General features: G+C 42.2%; 2 protein-coding genes across 3 annotated transcripts in view; one reads left to right on the forward strand and one right to left on the reverse strand.

The window, feature by feature from the left end:
- Positions 1-15,715, reverse strand: part of UBA52 (ubiquitin A-52 residue ribosomal protein fusion product 1) — a 375,240-nt gene that overhangs the window by 104,082 nt on the left and 255,443 nt on the right. The gene's annotated exons all lie outside the window — the stretch shown is intronic.
- ELL (elongation factor for RNA polymerase II) overlaps positions 1-15,715 on the forward strand; it is an 88,768-nt gene that overhangs the window by 61,880 nt on the left and 11,173 nt on the right. Inside the window, exons 6-8 of the mRNA XM_048830875.2 lie at positions 2,261-2,385; positions 7,782-7,878; positions 12,003-12,492. Of these exons, the coding sequence (XP_048686832.1) occupies positions 2,261-2,385; positions 7,782-7,878; positions 12,003-12,492 (712 nt within the window). The remainder of the gene's footprint in view (positions 1-2,260; positions 2,386-7,781; positions 7,879-12,002; positions 12,493-15,715) is intronic.

Consider the following 15,715-nt stretch of genomic DNA (forward strand, 5'->3'; position numbering starts at 1 on the left):
AACAGTCTCTGCTGTAATCTTTTACTAATATAGTCACAAACCTCTAGCAGGTTGCTGCTATGTCTAGTAGTCACAACACTACCAACATGATTAGGGATAACTCTGGGTTGGCTGGAAATGTATCCCTTGTAAATGTATTACCTCTCAGCAGTGGTGGTGCTCCCATCCTCAAGCAAACAGATAAGTACAGAACACAGGCTGTGTTAAATTCTTCCCCAAACGTGTCTGGGAGTCCATTCATTATGCTGTTTTAACTACACAGGACACTGCTAGTATTAAGTGTACAGTGTAATTTCTCAAAAGATACTACTGGGGGAATGGAGTGTGCAGGTCTCAGGAGCTGTGGTGTTCCCAGGACTTGCTGATGTGGAAAGCAATTTAAAAAAATCCTGAGAACTTTTTCTGAGTAGATTGTAAAACCTTCTGAGCAGGGCCTGTCTGTACAGTACCTGGCACACTGTTGGTGCGACAGGGGGAAATGATCTGGGTATTGGTAGAAAATATTTTTGGGGAGTTTCTGAAGCAGAAACTGGCTTTTTGTTTCCCTTTTTTTTTTCTCCATATCGGACATTACCGTGTGATTTTAAATGTAACATACATTGTAATTCATCTTTTGGTTGGCTCAGGATTTTGGAACATTGATAAAACTGAAAAGAAAAACAAAGTATTTATCATATAAACTGACAATTGTATGTTTATCTCTCATCTGCAAAACATGCAATGTTCGGTCCTTGACTAGAACTTTGTACATGAGATTGTCACATAGTGTTTCTTGTTAGATGTCATGTTTTCTGCTCCTTCACTTTGTTTTTTATGGGGGTAATTTATCGTTTTGTGAGGATAATCTAATAGCACATTTCATTCAGTGTGCTGTCAAGATGATTTACAATCCATAAAGACAAACTAAAATGTAACTGCTTCTACAGAACTAGGTAAACCCTAGAAAACATGTTTTATCTCACTGATAGTTTTGAACATGTCCAAATTTAAAGTGCAGCCTATTTTAGAGCAGGGAATTAAGAACCTATGGAATTCGAAACTTCCTTCCTGTCTTTGCCTGTTTGTAAACATGACATTGCACAAGTACTTAACATCTGTACTTCAGTTTCCCTTTCTGTAAAAGTAAGCTTAGTACTTCATCCCATAAGTGAACTGTGATCCTTGACTGTTGCTTTGGAAGGTGCTTTGCAGGCCTTTGACAGGCTGTCGAGACATTTAGAGTATTTACAAAGGCATGATCCCTGGATGTGTAAGAGTCACTAATAAATGTGTATGAACCTTGCATTTTTCAGATGAGAAAGTAATTGCAGCTGAGAGTTAAAATTTCCATCTAACTGTTGAAAGATGAATTACAGTGGGGAAACCTAAGTTGTTTCCATGCTGACATGTTTCTGTTGGCTCCAACAGAGTTCCCCATTAGGCCTTGAATGGTCTCTGTGTATAGGAAATCTCTGTGGTAGGTTCTGTCAAAATGCAAAAAGCTTCCCAAGGTCATGTGCTATATTAATTACAGAATATGATTATTGGGTGAGGTGATTATTTTGTTGAGCTCTGGAGTACAAGTTATTAATGGTAGGTTTTGCTTTCTCTCCTCGTAGTAGCTGTCAACATAACCACTTCTTCTTTTCCCATGAAACTAAGCAGGTCACTTTAACTAGAAGTGTATGCCATAAAACCACATTGTGCGGACCCTGAAGTATCTAGGGAAGCATTCTTTCTCCTGCCCTTCCAGACTATTACATCTTTTCTATTTTTGATTACTCCTCTCTACAGTGGGAAACTTTGTCTACAGGCAGCTGTGAACAAAGCTGTCACCATAACAGTTTGTATATCCGTTGATATGCAGCTTCATCTTAGGTGTTGGACAGCCTTGATAAATTGTCTGCCTATTTCCAGATGTTTCCCTTAACTCATGTTGGAGCAGCCCCAGATTATTTTGTGTCCGTATTGAATGGCCATTTGTAGTCTCCTTAATTTTTGATACTTGCATCTCAGTATAATTTGATATGTACGTAATAAATTAACGTTTGCTGGGGCTCCTAGGTGCTAGTAATATTGTGCTGCCACTGTACACAAGAGAAGACACAGTTGGATAAATAAATTGGAAGCAAATATTAATCCTGGTGCTTATTGACACCTGTGACTATAACCGGTTCACTAAATCTGTTGCAGCTTTTCATCCAGATTTTTTGAATTTTTTTGTAAAAATTTGTGAAAGCCAGACTCTAATGGCTTTTCACAAATTACTTTTCTATTTCAGGTGGCAAATCTGAGTGCCAAGGACAGCACTTTTACATTGAAAGATGGTATGTACAAAGATGTACAGAAAGATTGGCCTGGCTACTCGGAAGGAGATCAGCAGTTACTGAAGAGGATACTTGTTCGGTAATTGTTCCACACTTTTTTGTGATGTCATCTGCTAGCTGGATCTCTTACTAATCTACTAACCTGGGCCTATAAATAGCGAGCCAGATCAGCTGGTGTAAATCAGGGTAGCTCAGTGAAGTCAATAAAACTACATCAGGCAGAAGATCTGGTCCATAGTGTCGTATTTGATTCTAACATGCAGCCTATTTAGTCTGCTGCTAAATTTGGCTGGTGAATGTGCTCAAGAATGTGCATCAAAACTGTATGCAGTGTGATAGACCCAGGCCAGTTGGGTACAGCAGAGTAGTAGAAGGCAGACATACTGGCCTCTGGAGAAGCAGTTTTCTGTTCCCTGACTGACCAGAGCAGGGGCTGCTCCAGGCTAGGGTGGACACCTGACTCCAATTAGCCTGCAAAGAGTCAGTTGAAGCTGTTAGGCTAATGAGAACACCTGACTCTAAGGCACCTCTGATACTGTAAAAGGGCTCACTCTGGTCAGGCTGAGGGGAGCCAGAGGAGAGGAAGTGTGGCTGAAGGGCTGGATAATGAAGACACTCTCAAGCCACTGGAAAGGGAGCCCTAAGGTAAGGGTGAAGAAGGTGTTGAGAGAGAGAGAGAGAGAAGCGGGAGAGCTGTGGGGAAGTGGCCCAGGGAACTGTAGCAACTCTGGCAGTGAAAGGTCGGCTGCCAACAGCTGCTGCCGTTAGGGTCCCTGGGCTGGAATCTGGTGAGTAGAGGGTGGGTCCGGGTTCCCCCCAACCCGGTACTACAGAAACACCTCCTGGGAGGGGAATATAAGCCCCTGTCAGGACAGGAGGCTAAACTGTTCTTGAATAAGCCCATAGGAGCAACAGAGACTGTGGGAGTTCTCTCACCAACCTCCTTGCTGGCTTATGATGAAAAGGGCTCAGTAGACTGTATCCTGGCCCTAGAGAGAGAAGGGTTCCATGGAGGGTCGCAGTGAGCCTCTGAGGCAAGCATAATCTTCCTGGAAGTGCGGCACCTATGGGACACAGTTGGAGCTCTGCCACAGCAGTCCCTCTATTAAACTTAGGAATTTCACAAGGTGCATGTCACTGTGTTCTTAACCAATGGAGACACAAGCCACGGAAAAATATGGGAGGAAAGAAAAGGCCATCCCTTAGATGGGAAGTTAATGATTGTTTAGATCTCTAACAGAATTTAGTTAGTGAGGGCAGGTGGTTCTCCATCAAATCTGGCTCTTCATTTAATCTCCCCTCTCCTTCTCTGCCTCTCCCCTTACATGTCACTTTGTTGCCTTGTTGTCCTCTGTGCACAGACTTCTGTTAGTCCCTTCTCCTGAGGACAGGTTATCCAATGATGTGACTTCCCCCTTCTGCCCTTGGCATGCTTCTCGGCCTCTGCTTTCCCTGCTCTTCTGGATGTTCCCCTGCCGTTAGTGGCTCTGTCTTTTTATGGCAACTTCTATTTTAATTCTCTTGAGCTGTATCTGTGTGAGCAGGTTTTGGTCATGTTTAACATAGATTGTTCCATCTAGCACAATTTAACACACTTTGTGTCCAAACACAAGTCTCTCAATTGTGTGTCTGCTCTGCTACAAGTTTGTGCCAGGTAACCTAGGGTCACCCCAGGGTTAACTGTGATTTAGGATCAATCATGTTAAACCTCATGTGGATGGAGATTAAAGCAAACAAGGCAATGTAGCTCTGCGTATGGCAGCCATCACCCCTCTGCCCATTTACCTAGCCTTCACTGCCCAGGAGTCCATCTGGACAGAAGCCTCTTACCTTGTACATATCCCTATTTACTAGCAGCCCCTTATAGAGGCAGCTAGGATGGCTTCTCTGTTTCTAGCTGTTTTTTCAAGCCTTTGAGTTTTGCCTCATCAAAGCCTGTGGGATTAGAACCTCTCTTTGGCAGGCAGAAAGAGTGAAAACTTGTTTATTGCTGCAGGAGGGCAGTAAGCAGACTGTTAGAATCTGTCCACTTCATCAGGTACTTGTCCCTAGGATTGAAAGTCTCCCTCTGTCTGGGAGTACACAGAGAGATTCTCATCCTACCTGTACTTTGCAGCTATACTCCTTAAATTACGGCAAGCCCTGCAGATCTCTCTTAGGGGACTCTACTCTGTTCTATAGGTTTATAGTCCCACTTCTGGTTTCTGCACGTTTTCCCCAGTCTGTACTGTTTGTTGTGCAGGTAGAGGCTTGATTTGACTTGTTTTGAGGCTTATTTCTGTTGTGATTTTTGGTTAATATAAAATACAGCTTTTTGGTTTGAACCGTTTCCATGGTTTGAAAGCACAGTTGGCCTGAAGATGGGACTTTTTAAACCAACAAAATCTGTAACACTGAATGTTCTTTGGCATACTTAGGAATACTCAAACTGGTGTGTTGTAACCAATTTAAACATCCTTCATGCTGAATTATAGTTAAATGGAAAATTACAATTATCCTTAGAGTCTGTTTGGCTTTAAAAAAAAAAAAGGTTGATTCTCCCTAGCAGAGAAGTGTTTACTGCTTTTCTCGAATTGTGGCAGTCAGTTATGCAGAGAGCTAAAAATAGACCCTGGAAAGGATGTATTCAACTGTACAAACAAAGACCCGCTCAGCCAATGCAGGTAATGAGACTACAAAATGGAAAAACCATGTAGAGTTGAAGCTGGTAGAAAAACACTCTCAGAGCCCAGACACCAGATGCAGGGCTTTACATGGTAGCCTCAGTTGCTGCTTAGTTCTGTCCAATTGTTAAATATCCTTTGACGGCACTCTAGTGAGCATAAAAACAAGGAGCTAAACGCTTGGGATGGATTAGGAGTTGCTTTAATAACCCAGCTTTAGACATTTTTAAACTGTTTTTAACCAGATTAATGTTGGATTGATTCGCCTTTTCCAGTGTTGCTTCCTTTTTCCAGCCTTCCCACTGTGTTGTAGCTTAGTCTTTGGAGACCATGTCTCCGCTCTGGGCACTAGCGCGGCATAGCAATGGCAGGACCGCTGTGCTGCAGTAAGCACTAGTCTAGATGCAGGCTACAGCAATGGAAGGGGTCCGTCTGTCACTATAGGAACGCCACATCCCCAAGCAATGGTAGCTAGGTTGATTGGAAGCGTTCTTCTGCCCACCGAACTGTGCCTACACCGGGTTAGGCTGGCACAGCTACGGTGCGAATTCATCACACCCCTGGCCCTGAGCGTGTAACTATTTCAGCCTAAGTTTTACCCGTAGACCAGGCCTGGGTGTTAGCAACTTAAACTTCATTGGATTCAGTGGCTTTATCCCTTTTGGACACCTTTCACTTCAGTAAAGAGAGGTGGCCTGGGATTGCTTTTGTTGACAGTTTAGGAGGCCCAGTTGTCGTACTTCATAGAGTCCTAGAATCTCAGGGTGGGAAGGGACCTCAGCGGGTATCCAGTCCAACCCCCTGCTCAAAGCAGGACCAATCCCCAGTTTTTGCCCCAGATCACTAAATGGCCCCCTCAAGGATTGAACTCTCAACCCTGGGTTTAGCAAGCCAATGTGCCAAACTCCTGAGCTATCCCTCCCCCCACTTGAGGCTAGTCAATGAGAAACTGACTTAGTTAGTTAATTGTAATCTCTGTGCATTGCCACTAGTTCCCTTCATAGGCATACAAATAAATAACTGTCCACTCAAGCATGTTTCTTGAGGTGACCGTTACCACTGAGGCATTTTTTCCACTGAATGCATCCGATGAAGTGAGCTGTAGCTCACAAAAGCTTCTGCTCCAATAAATTGGTTAGTCTCTAAGGTGCCACAAGTCCTCCTGTTCTTTTTGCGAATACAGACTAACACGGCTGCTACTCTGAAACCTGTCATTGAGGCATGGTGGTTTGGTTTATTTTGTCACTTCATTTAGTTTAAATCTCTTAATTAAGAGAATGTGGATTTAAACATGGAAATTAGCTGCTGAAGTATAATGAGAGCTTCAGGTTAGAGAAAGAAACAAGTTCCTCAGGTAGAACTTACCCATGTTAAGTAACCAAGATCTATGTGGGTTGTAGAACTGCTACAGTGAAACCTTTTTTATTTTTCTAAATCCTCTTCAGAGTTAACTTCTTTACGGATGCAACCTGATTCAGTAGAAGGCATTTATTTCCTGAGTGATTTAAGACATGGGTTCTCTGGATCATGCTGGAAAAGTCCCAGGGCAAAGTTAATGTTCTCTGAAACTTGCTCTGGGCGCTATGGAACTGCATAGAAAAATTAGATTGATACTTAAAAGAAGGTGGATGGATTTAGCAATGAAAATGAACTGTAGTATCTTGTTTTGATGGAAGAGGTTATCATTTTATCTGAGACAATACTGTAAGTGCAGCACTTGGAGCAATCATCTGGGAGGTGCAAGTTTAAAGAGTATTTATTATGGAGCCTTAAATTTGCCTAATGCACAACAGACCAATGAGGCTCTTGTCACAGATTTTACTTCTCCCCGTTAAACACCCCAGTGGCTCACTTTTAAGGGATAATTGTCCCACCCTCTGTGGACTAAAATGCTCTCCTAATGGAGAGAGATTTACTCCATTTAACATTTGAACTTACCTTCAAAGCAGGGACCCAGTAAGAATGTCTCTGCATTGATTAATTTTTTTGTAAGACCATAACCCTATGAGACTGAAAAGTCAGTGAGAATCTAAATGAATTCTGATTACTAAAGGGCATCCGTCAGGCATGGGCTAGAGCACACTGAAGCCATCCAGTACAGTCACTTGGCTTTTTAGTTTTAATATAAATGTTTTATCTGACATGCCTCAAGAATAATTTTGTTAGAGTAGAATGAATTTCTACAGTAGCAATATTTAGGGTTAGGTATCAGGGAAAACAGGCCGAAGGGTAAGGGTGTAAAAAAATAAGCTACCTCCCCATCAGACAATGCTGACCCCAGCCTCTCAGGCAGGGGTTCTCACTGCTCTGTTGACTCAACCTTTGGAAGCACTGCATGGGCCTGTTCTACTCGTGATGAATGCGCAGATGGTGGGGAAAGAGGGAGATTCTGTCAATATTTTGGTGCCCTCAGTGTTTTACTGGGCAAAGTTTTGTACATCTCGAACTTTGTTTCCTTTCGAAGAGGTTTGACTCTTCTGGGAATCACCCTTGCCCCTTTCTGGGGGCAGTATAGTCGCTGTGCCTGAGGTAAGGAGGGCTTTCTCCCACACCACCTATTGCTGCTTACGAAATTTGTCGGCGTTGGAATGTTAAAGTCCCCACTGGCCCTTAGAGCTTGCAACTACTTTTGCCGCTAGACCTCCAGGCCAATTGCATGGGAATATCAAACATTAGCTTTACTATGGGTGCAGATTTACTGAATAACTTCCAGATGATCCTCTCATGCTAAAGGGAAGTCTTCAATACCGCCTGATGGGTTTTTGGGTCCCTCGGGTACAGGGTCTAAACCACTATACATTCTGTTTTTCAGGAAGCTCTGTCAGCCCCAGAATACTAGCAGTTTTGTGGGAGATGCTCCTTCCTTGAGTCCGCCAAAAGACAATGTGAACTCCGCTTCCCCTCCTCAGGTAGGTGGGTGAACTGCCAGGGCTAGTATGTGGGGTAGCTTGGTGTCCGGTGGTTAGCACAGGGCTCAGAGTCTGGAGCCACCACAGTCTAAACCCAACGACTGGCTCAGTGTCAGGCCTTGGGGAGGTGGTTTAACCTCTGCTTGCCCATCTGTAAAACTGGACATAGTTACTGCACAAGGGTGGTGAAGATTAACCGATTATAAAACTTTGCACAAAGGTAGAGCATTATTGTGAGTGCCACATGAATCCATTTCCCCTCCCAAGATGCGATGCTGTGCTGTCTGTGTGGGGTTCAGCAGTCTAAGTTTGCTTAACCTCACCTCTTAAATGCTTTGGAAAATTTTACTCTTTAAACTATTGAAATCCTGTGGTGCTTCTGCTCCTCTGGAACTTAAACACTTTTGAAAATTTGACCCATTACCAATAATTTAGAGCCAGCCAGTAACAACCAGCTCCCAAGCACAACTAAGAGCTTGTCTACATGCAGGGTACTACGTGGCAAGTCAAGGTGTGACTCTATAGTGCACCAGCTTGCTGCTCAGTAACATCCCATGTGGAGACTGCTGCAGCGCACTCTGGGACTTTCACTGTGCTTGCTGTACACCTCATTCTCAAGCAGAACTTTTTCTAAAATCTGAGTATTTATCTAGTATGTTTCATCCAAGAAAATCAAGGTGGTGGTGTTAGCAATAATACTGGCCTTAGTTTAAGGTGAGTAAAAATTGGCCATTCTTTATTTAGTTTGTTTTCATCTGTCAGGATCTGCAGGCACCAGAATGCGTGGGGCACACTTATTGGGGGTTGCTTGTAGTCTTCTGCATCGCTCCCTCTATCTGCACAGCCCTGCACCTTGTAGCAAAGAGGAAGTAACAGTATTGAAAAGCCACCAGGAGGCATTGAGGAAGTGATGTGGTTGCCCCATAAACCCTTGGCAGAGTGCATTTCCTCTCCACATCCCTCCTGATTGTAACTAGTCTGGAAAGCAGGACTTCCTGTCACCAAGCATTCTTGGGCCTTCTTGAGTTGGCAAACGCAGGGAATTAACTGGAAGAAGAAAGCTAATCGGATGATTTCCATCAAAGGAGCTGAGATTCCAAATGCGCTTTGAGGGAACAAAAATCCCCCTTGCAAACACAACAATCCTGTCTGAGTGAGTAAGGACAATCATTAAATATCCAAAAGAAACACAGTCAAAACTATCCTCAGTATTCCAGTGGGTGCTAAATAATCCTGCCTCAGACTCTGTGCAGCCTTTTTCAGCAAGGCAAATGTATGCTGTGGTACTGAAGGCTATCCAAGATAATTTGGCTGCCTCTGAAACTGGATTAGGGCTGGCAGCCATAGCTTCTGGCTCCAAGCTAAGCTTTTTGTACGCTGACTGAAGAAAGGTTCTTTCACAGTGTAACTCCTCCTAAGCTAACCTGTAACCCCCAAGAACCATCTGATTTAAGATGCAGATGTGGTTAGTTACCCTCATCCATCAGCAGTGGATTTATCACTGAAAAGTATTTTCTCAAAGCATTATCTTCAGAACTCTATCCCCATAGGTCTGAAAAGGCAAGTGGAAAATTCCTGCCTTCTCTTCACTTCCAGCCTGCCAGGAGTTTTCCATATGTCAGTAGTGGTTAAGATCATGCCTCTCTACATATGGTGAGTTTCAGCATTTCTCTAGCATCTTTTGTGCTGTGAACTCACAGCTCTTTACAAACATTCAGCCTTGAATCCCTGTGAGGTGGGGAAGGACATTATTCCTATTTTATAGGGGAAGAGACTGAGGCACAAAGTTCAAGTAACTAACCAAAGGCCACAGAGTAAGTCAGTATCAGTCTGGAGTAGTGTCAAGAAATCCTGACTCTTGGAGCTCTGACCATTGAATATGCTTCCTCCTTTGCCATTATCCTGTGTAGGTGTTTTGCAAAAGCAGCATCTTTGGCAAATACTTATTCAAAAAGCTCTCCAGACAAAAGAGATTGCAGCCCTCTGCTTTGTCAGTGTTCTTCCATTACCCCTTGCATAGGGGTAGCTTTGCTTCCACTGGGTGAAATTTGAAACAAAAAAGTTAGAAAGAGACTGACAGGGATTGGGTTTTGGGCTTCTACAGGAGACGAAGAGAGCAGAGTAGTACCAGTAATTACTTTTTAGAACCTGACCTCTTACAGCTTTCTCTGTCCACTTGCCCATACAGCCTCTCCGCACAAGGGCCTTCTAGTCCTGTTTGGCACTTGCGCTCCTTTTTGTCTGGCTGTGCAGTTACTGTTAGGGTCTCTGAGAGAATTAGCTGCTTGGGTAGCAGAATTAGGTTTCTCCTGTATTGGATTGAGGCCTGGCAGTTTATACTTGCGTCCTATCTGGGGTCTCCGGTGAGACAACTTGGTGGATTTGCATTGGATTCATAGGTTCTAAGGCTAGAAGGTTCCATTGTGATCATCTTGTCTGACCTCCTGGATAACACAGGCCAGAGACCTGCTCCAAAATAATTCCAAGAGCAGATCTTTTAAAGAAATCTCCAATCTTGATTTAAACATTGCCAGTGATGGAGCATCCCCTGGGTAAATTGTTCCAGTGGTTAATTACTCTCACTGTTAAAATAAAATAAAAAAAAATAAAAAAAAATGTGTGCCTTATTTCCAGTCTGAATTTCTCTCGCTTCAACTTCCAGCCACTGGATCATGTCAGACCTGTCTTTGCTAGATTGAGGAGCCCAATATTAAATGTTTGTTCTGCATGCAGGGACTTGTAGACTGTAATCAAGTCATCCCTTAACTTTTGTGTTAAGTTAAATAGATTGAGCTCCTTATGTCTATCACAAGGTGTGTTTTCTAATCCTGTAATCATTCTCGTGACTGTTCTCTGAGCTCTCTCCAATTCATCTACATCCTTCTTGGATTGTGGCCACCAGAACTGGACACAGGATTCCAGCAGTGTCGGTTCCTACTCAAGATTCCCCTATTTATGCATCCAAGGATAGCATTAGCCCTTTTGGCCACAGCACCTCACCGGGAGCTCATGTTCAGCCAATTATCCACAATGACCCCTAACTCTTTTTCAGTCATTGCTTCCCAGGATAGAGTTCCCCCATTGTGTAACTATGGCCTATATTCTTTGTTCCTAGATGCATACATTTACATTTAGCTGTATTAAAAAGCATATTGTTTGCTTGCACCCAGGTTACCGAGCAATCCATATCACTTTGTTTCAGTGACCATCCCCACCACCCCGTTTTTTGTCATCTGTAAACTTTCAGTGATCTTATGTTTTCTTCCAGGTCATTAATAAAAATGTTAAATAGCATCAAGCCAAGAACTGATCCTTGTGGTAACCCACTAAGACACAGCTGCTAGAAGATTCCTGGTTTACAGTTACATTTTGAGACCCATCTGTTAGCCATCTTTTAATCCACTTAATGTGTGTTGCATTAATTTTATATTGTTGTGGTTATTAATCAAAATGTCATGCAGTTCCAAGTCAAACACCTTACAGAAGTCTCATCAACACTATCACCTTTATCAACCAAATTTGTAATTTCATCAGAAAGATATTGCATTACATAGGAACTATTTTCCATTAACCCATATTGACTGCGTTAATTACCCTCCTTTTATTCTTTAATTGAGTCCTATATGTTACCGACAGGCCTAAGATTACCTGGGTCATCCTCTTTACCCTTTTTAAATATTGCCACAACATTAGCTTTCTTCTAGGTTTCTGGAACTTCTCCAGGGTTCCAGTGCTTATTGAAAATCAACTTTAATGGTTTAGCCAGCTCTTTGAAAACTCTTGGATGCAAGTTATCTGGACCTGCTGATATTAGAAATGTCTAACTTTAGTAGCTACTGTTTAGTATCCTCCTGAGATACTAATGGAATGGAAAGTTATAATATGACTGCATCTGTTTCCCTCCCCCCACCATATACAGAACAAGAAAGTTTGTTGAACACCTTTTCTGCATTGGGCCGCTGGTCAAAGTACTTTATTTTATTGCATTTATTTTTTAGTGACTTTTGTTTGCTTATTGATACAGCAGTGCCACCTACTGGTGAAGCAGAGTATTTAAAGCAAATGACTCGTTTGAAATCACTGTCTTATTAGTCTTTTAAAAGAATGTTTTTCTTTGTCCTCAGAAACGATCCCAGCCTCTGGAATTCATTGATCCACTAGCCAACAAAAAGCCTAGGATATCTCACTTGGCCCATAGAACTCAGCCCACTTTCAATGGGAAACTGAACTCCTCGAACGGAAAAGATGCACCTGCTCCCGTGGTGCAGTCAGCTGTGGCCGATTCTGTCAGCTCCGGCTCTCACTTACCGGTTCTGGAGCTTCCAAGGCCTCATGACCCCCTTTCCGATGTCAGCAGTGACCTAAGTCACAATGGCAGAGACTGTGAGAACCCAGAGGCAACTGACAGATTGACTAATCCTTTGTCAACAGACTGTCCCCAAACAAGCAAACACAACTGTAGCTCACTGTATGTGAAAACAAAGAAAAAATCCAAAAAGCACAAAGAAAAAGAGAGAAAAGAGAAAAGTGAAGAAAAATGCAAAGAGGAGAAGCAGGACTGTGAACTAATCAAGAAAGGTGGCTTAAAAATTAATACCCCCAAGGGTGTCACAGGTATGTAAATTCTGAAACACTTTGCCTGCCTGTATGAACAAATGGCTGCATGGAAAATATTGGTATAGATTGTTTCTGTTCTAAACCCATCATACCAAAGTGTCCTGCCTATAGATCCAAGGCCAGCGACACTCTGCTAGCGAAACACTCATTAGCTCTACCTAGATCAACGTATGGTCTTTCTGTGCAGAGTATATCAAGTTTTTCCTGTTTAACTTTTTATTTTATACTGTTTTGGAATCTACTTCTGATTGTGTCAAGTTTCTCCTCATTAAATTAAAAGCCTTGTATTAGTACATGGATAGTCATTCTGGTCTGAATACCACTTTGTCACTGATTACTTATAGCTGCCACTCTGTTTCCCAGCGGATCTGCATTTTCATATTGTTGGTCACTGTGTTGATTTTAACTCCATAATAGAAAATCTAGTCACATCAAAGGCTTTTAATGTTGGATACAACAGAAGCTGTAGATAAACTTAACGTGATACCTGTTGTTCTTCGGACTCAGACAGTATAAGCTTTCAAGCTAATAAGGTTCATTATTGTATTTTGTTTACCTGATCTAATTTTCTCAAGGATCAACAAAGCTACCAACATCTCAAGTGTTAAAAAGGACGAATGGCAAAAACAGCCCCAATACAGTGTTTCAGAGATGACTTACTGCGTAGATTCACAGAAATTACATGGGAAAAGCTCTGTTGGCTAATCTAGTCCATTCACCTGCTAGTGCAGTCATGTTTCCTGTTTGCTACTGCTTGGCAAGTCTAATTTATAATGTCTCAAGCAATATTGCTCCTGCTGCAGCCTTTGGGAATAGCAGTTCAAGGCTCATAGATCTGTCACTAAATTGTACTTTACATCCAGCCTTTTTCCTTAATTTTACCCCATTACTTTTAACTAATCTCCATTTTTAACCACACTAAATCCGTCTCCACCTTTGATTCATGAGAATGCATATACATTCCTTTCTTTTGAGTAGAGTTTATCTTTTATAGGAGATACATTCTGTTAAAGCCCAAATACAAGTAAAAAATAGAATGAATTGTTTTTGATAAAGGTACACACTTGTTTTAAAGAATGAACGTCCAGGTCAATATAGGGTGAGCTCAATAGAGAAGATATTGACCCTTGTGATTTCCCATACCTGCCAGAGCAGTTCATGTACACAGGATCTGATTGCTGACCAGTGATTTTAACTGCTCTTGTGTAGGCTGTTTTGACCATTATAAATGGGGTAGGTTTTGGTACTTTGGGATGCTTTCCATTAATACATCAAACCTCATTTTACTATTTTGATCTTATTTACTATGTGCCAAATACTCACTTTTCTGTGAATTTCTTCTCTTCCTGTTGCTCTTGTCTGTGTGACTGTCGTCTTGATTTTGGCGTAAGTCATGCAGAATATACATGCTATTTTCCTGACACACTTCTTGTTCAGTAGCAAAATATTACAATTCTTTTTCTTTTTCTTTTCTTTCTTTTAGTGAGCTACTGACACTTTAAAAATCCCAGACTAGAAAGTAAGGCAGAAAAGTGGTAAAACAGCAGTTTTGCAGTTCTGACTTGTTGCTGTATTAATGGGAACTGAGCTTGGGTGTTTCTTCACTTGTCCCACACGTATCACATCTATACATTTATAAAGTAACTTATTTTCCGCAATTCCTAGCAGTGCTCCAAATGATTGGAGATTAGAAGTAACTATAAACAAAATGTAGCAGGTGATGCTTGGATTCAGCATTGTAACTGGTTGGGTAAATCCAGCTAGGTTCACCTCCACATCTCCCAGGTGCCTCGTATAGAAGTTGAGTTTGTCCTTGCAGACTATTACTAGTTCTGTTTTAGCTGGAGATGACCACATCGGGGTCTCTTGAATTAGACAGTAGGTGGCACTCAAGGGCAAAATGAACCTTTGTTGATTTATTTTTCTCTCCTCTCGGCTTTCCTTCTTACCCTTGTCCCAAATAGTCCTTCACTTCCCTAACTCGTACTCAGGTAGGTAAGTAATTTGGTGGGGAGGACTGTCTCCGCTCACCATCAGAAATCAAGATTGCTGTACTCATGCTGATAGTCCTTATGCCCACTTCTTGTTCCTCGTAGGCTTTCCTTCTCCTTAGGGAAGTCTTGGTACAACCTCCAATAGGAATGTATGGGGCAGCTCATCCTAGGACGGGATTTATTACTTCAGAGGTAGCTTTGGGGTAACTACTCCAGAGGAATTTTAGGGAGGATGAAAACACCAAAGTAGTTCTAGCTGATGCTATAAATGTGGGGCTTGGGCAATATGCTACCATTCCTATGTAACTCATTTCTGTATTACAAGACCGATATATAGTCAAGATTCTACTTGCTTTGCTGACTCATTTGCTTTGAAGGAAGATTTTGAAGCACATCGTACTTCTCCAAAATAGGATGAGTACACCCTCAGTTCTATGGCTTTGAAGCCACCCCCATTTGCCTCTGCAACTTGCTTCTTCCTCTGACTGCAACTGACTTCCTAGTAGGGCCTATCAGGGCATCGCGCACTACTCACCTTTCAAATTAATTTCCCACTGCTTATGAGGTATCCTCCCCTGAAATGGTCATAAGAACGTAGCCATACTGCATGCCAGTGGCTGGCCAGATGCTTCAGAAGGAATGAATAGAAGAGGGCAGTTTTGAGTGACCAGTTACTGATCCATGAGAGGATAACTTATCCCATGACTGCTTGGTTTGCTTAAGAGCCTTTGCTGAGGAACCTTGTCAAAGGCATTGTGAAAGTCCAAGTACATTGTTTCGACTGGATCACCCTTGTCCACATGCTTGTTGACTCCCTCAGAGAATTCTAATAGATTGGTGAGGCCTGATTTCCCTTTACAAAAGCTGTGCTTACTCTTCCACAACGAGTTGTGTTTGTCTATATGTCTGATCGTTCTGTTCTTTACTATAGTTTCAACCAATTTGCCTGGTACTGAAATTAAGCATATTGGCAGCCTGTAAGCCTGGAGCCTTCTTTACAAATAGGTGTTATATTGGCTACCCTACACTTACCTGATACAGAGACGGATTTAAGTGGTAGGTTACGTACCATAGCTAGTAGTTCTGCAATTTCACTTTTGAGTTCCTTCACAACTCTTGGGTGAATATTATCTGGTCCTGGTGACTTATTACTGTTTAATTTATTAATTTGTTCCAAAACCACCTCTGACACCTCACTGTCGGACAGTTCCTCGGATTTGTCAGCT

Source organism: Caretta caretta, chromosome 25 (genome assembly GCF_965140235.1).
Source record: "Caretta caretta isolate rCarCar2 chromosome 25, rCarCar1.hap1, whole genome shotgun sequence".
Classification (NCBI taxonomy): domain Eukaryota; kingdom Metazoa; phylum Chordata; order Testudines; family Cheloniidae; genus Caretta; species Caretta caretta.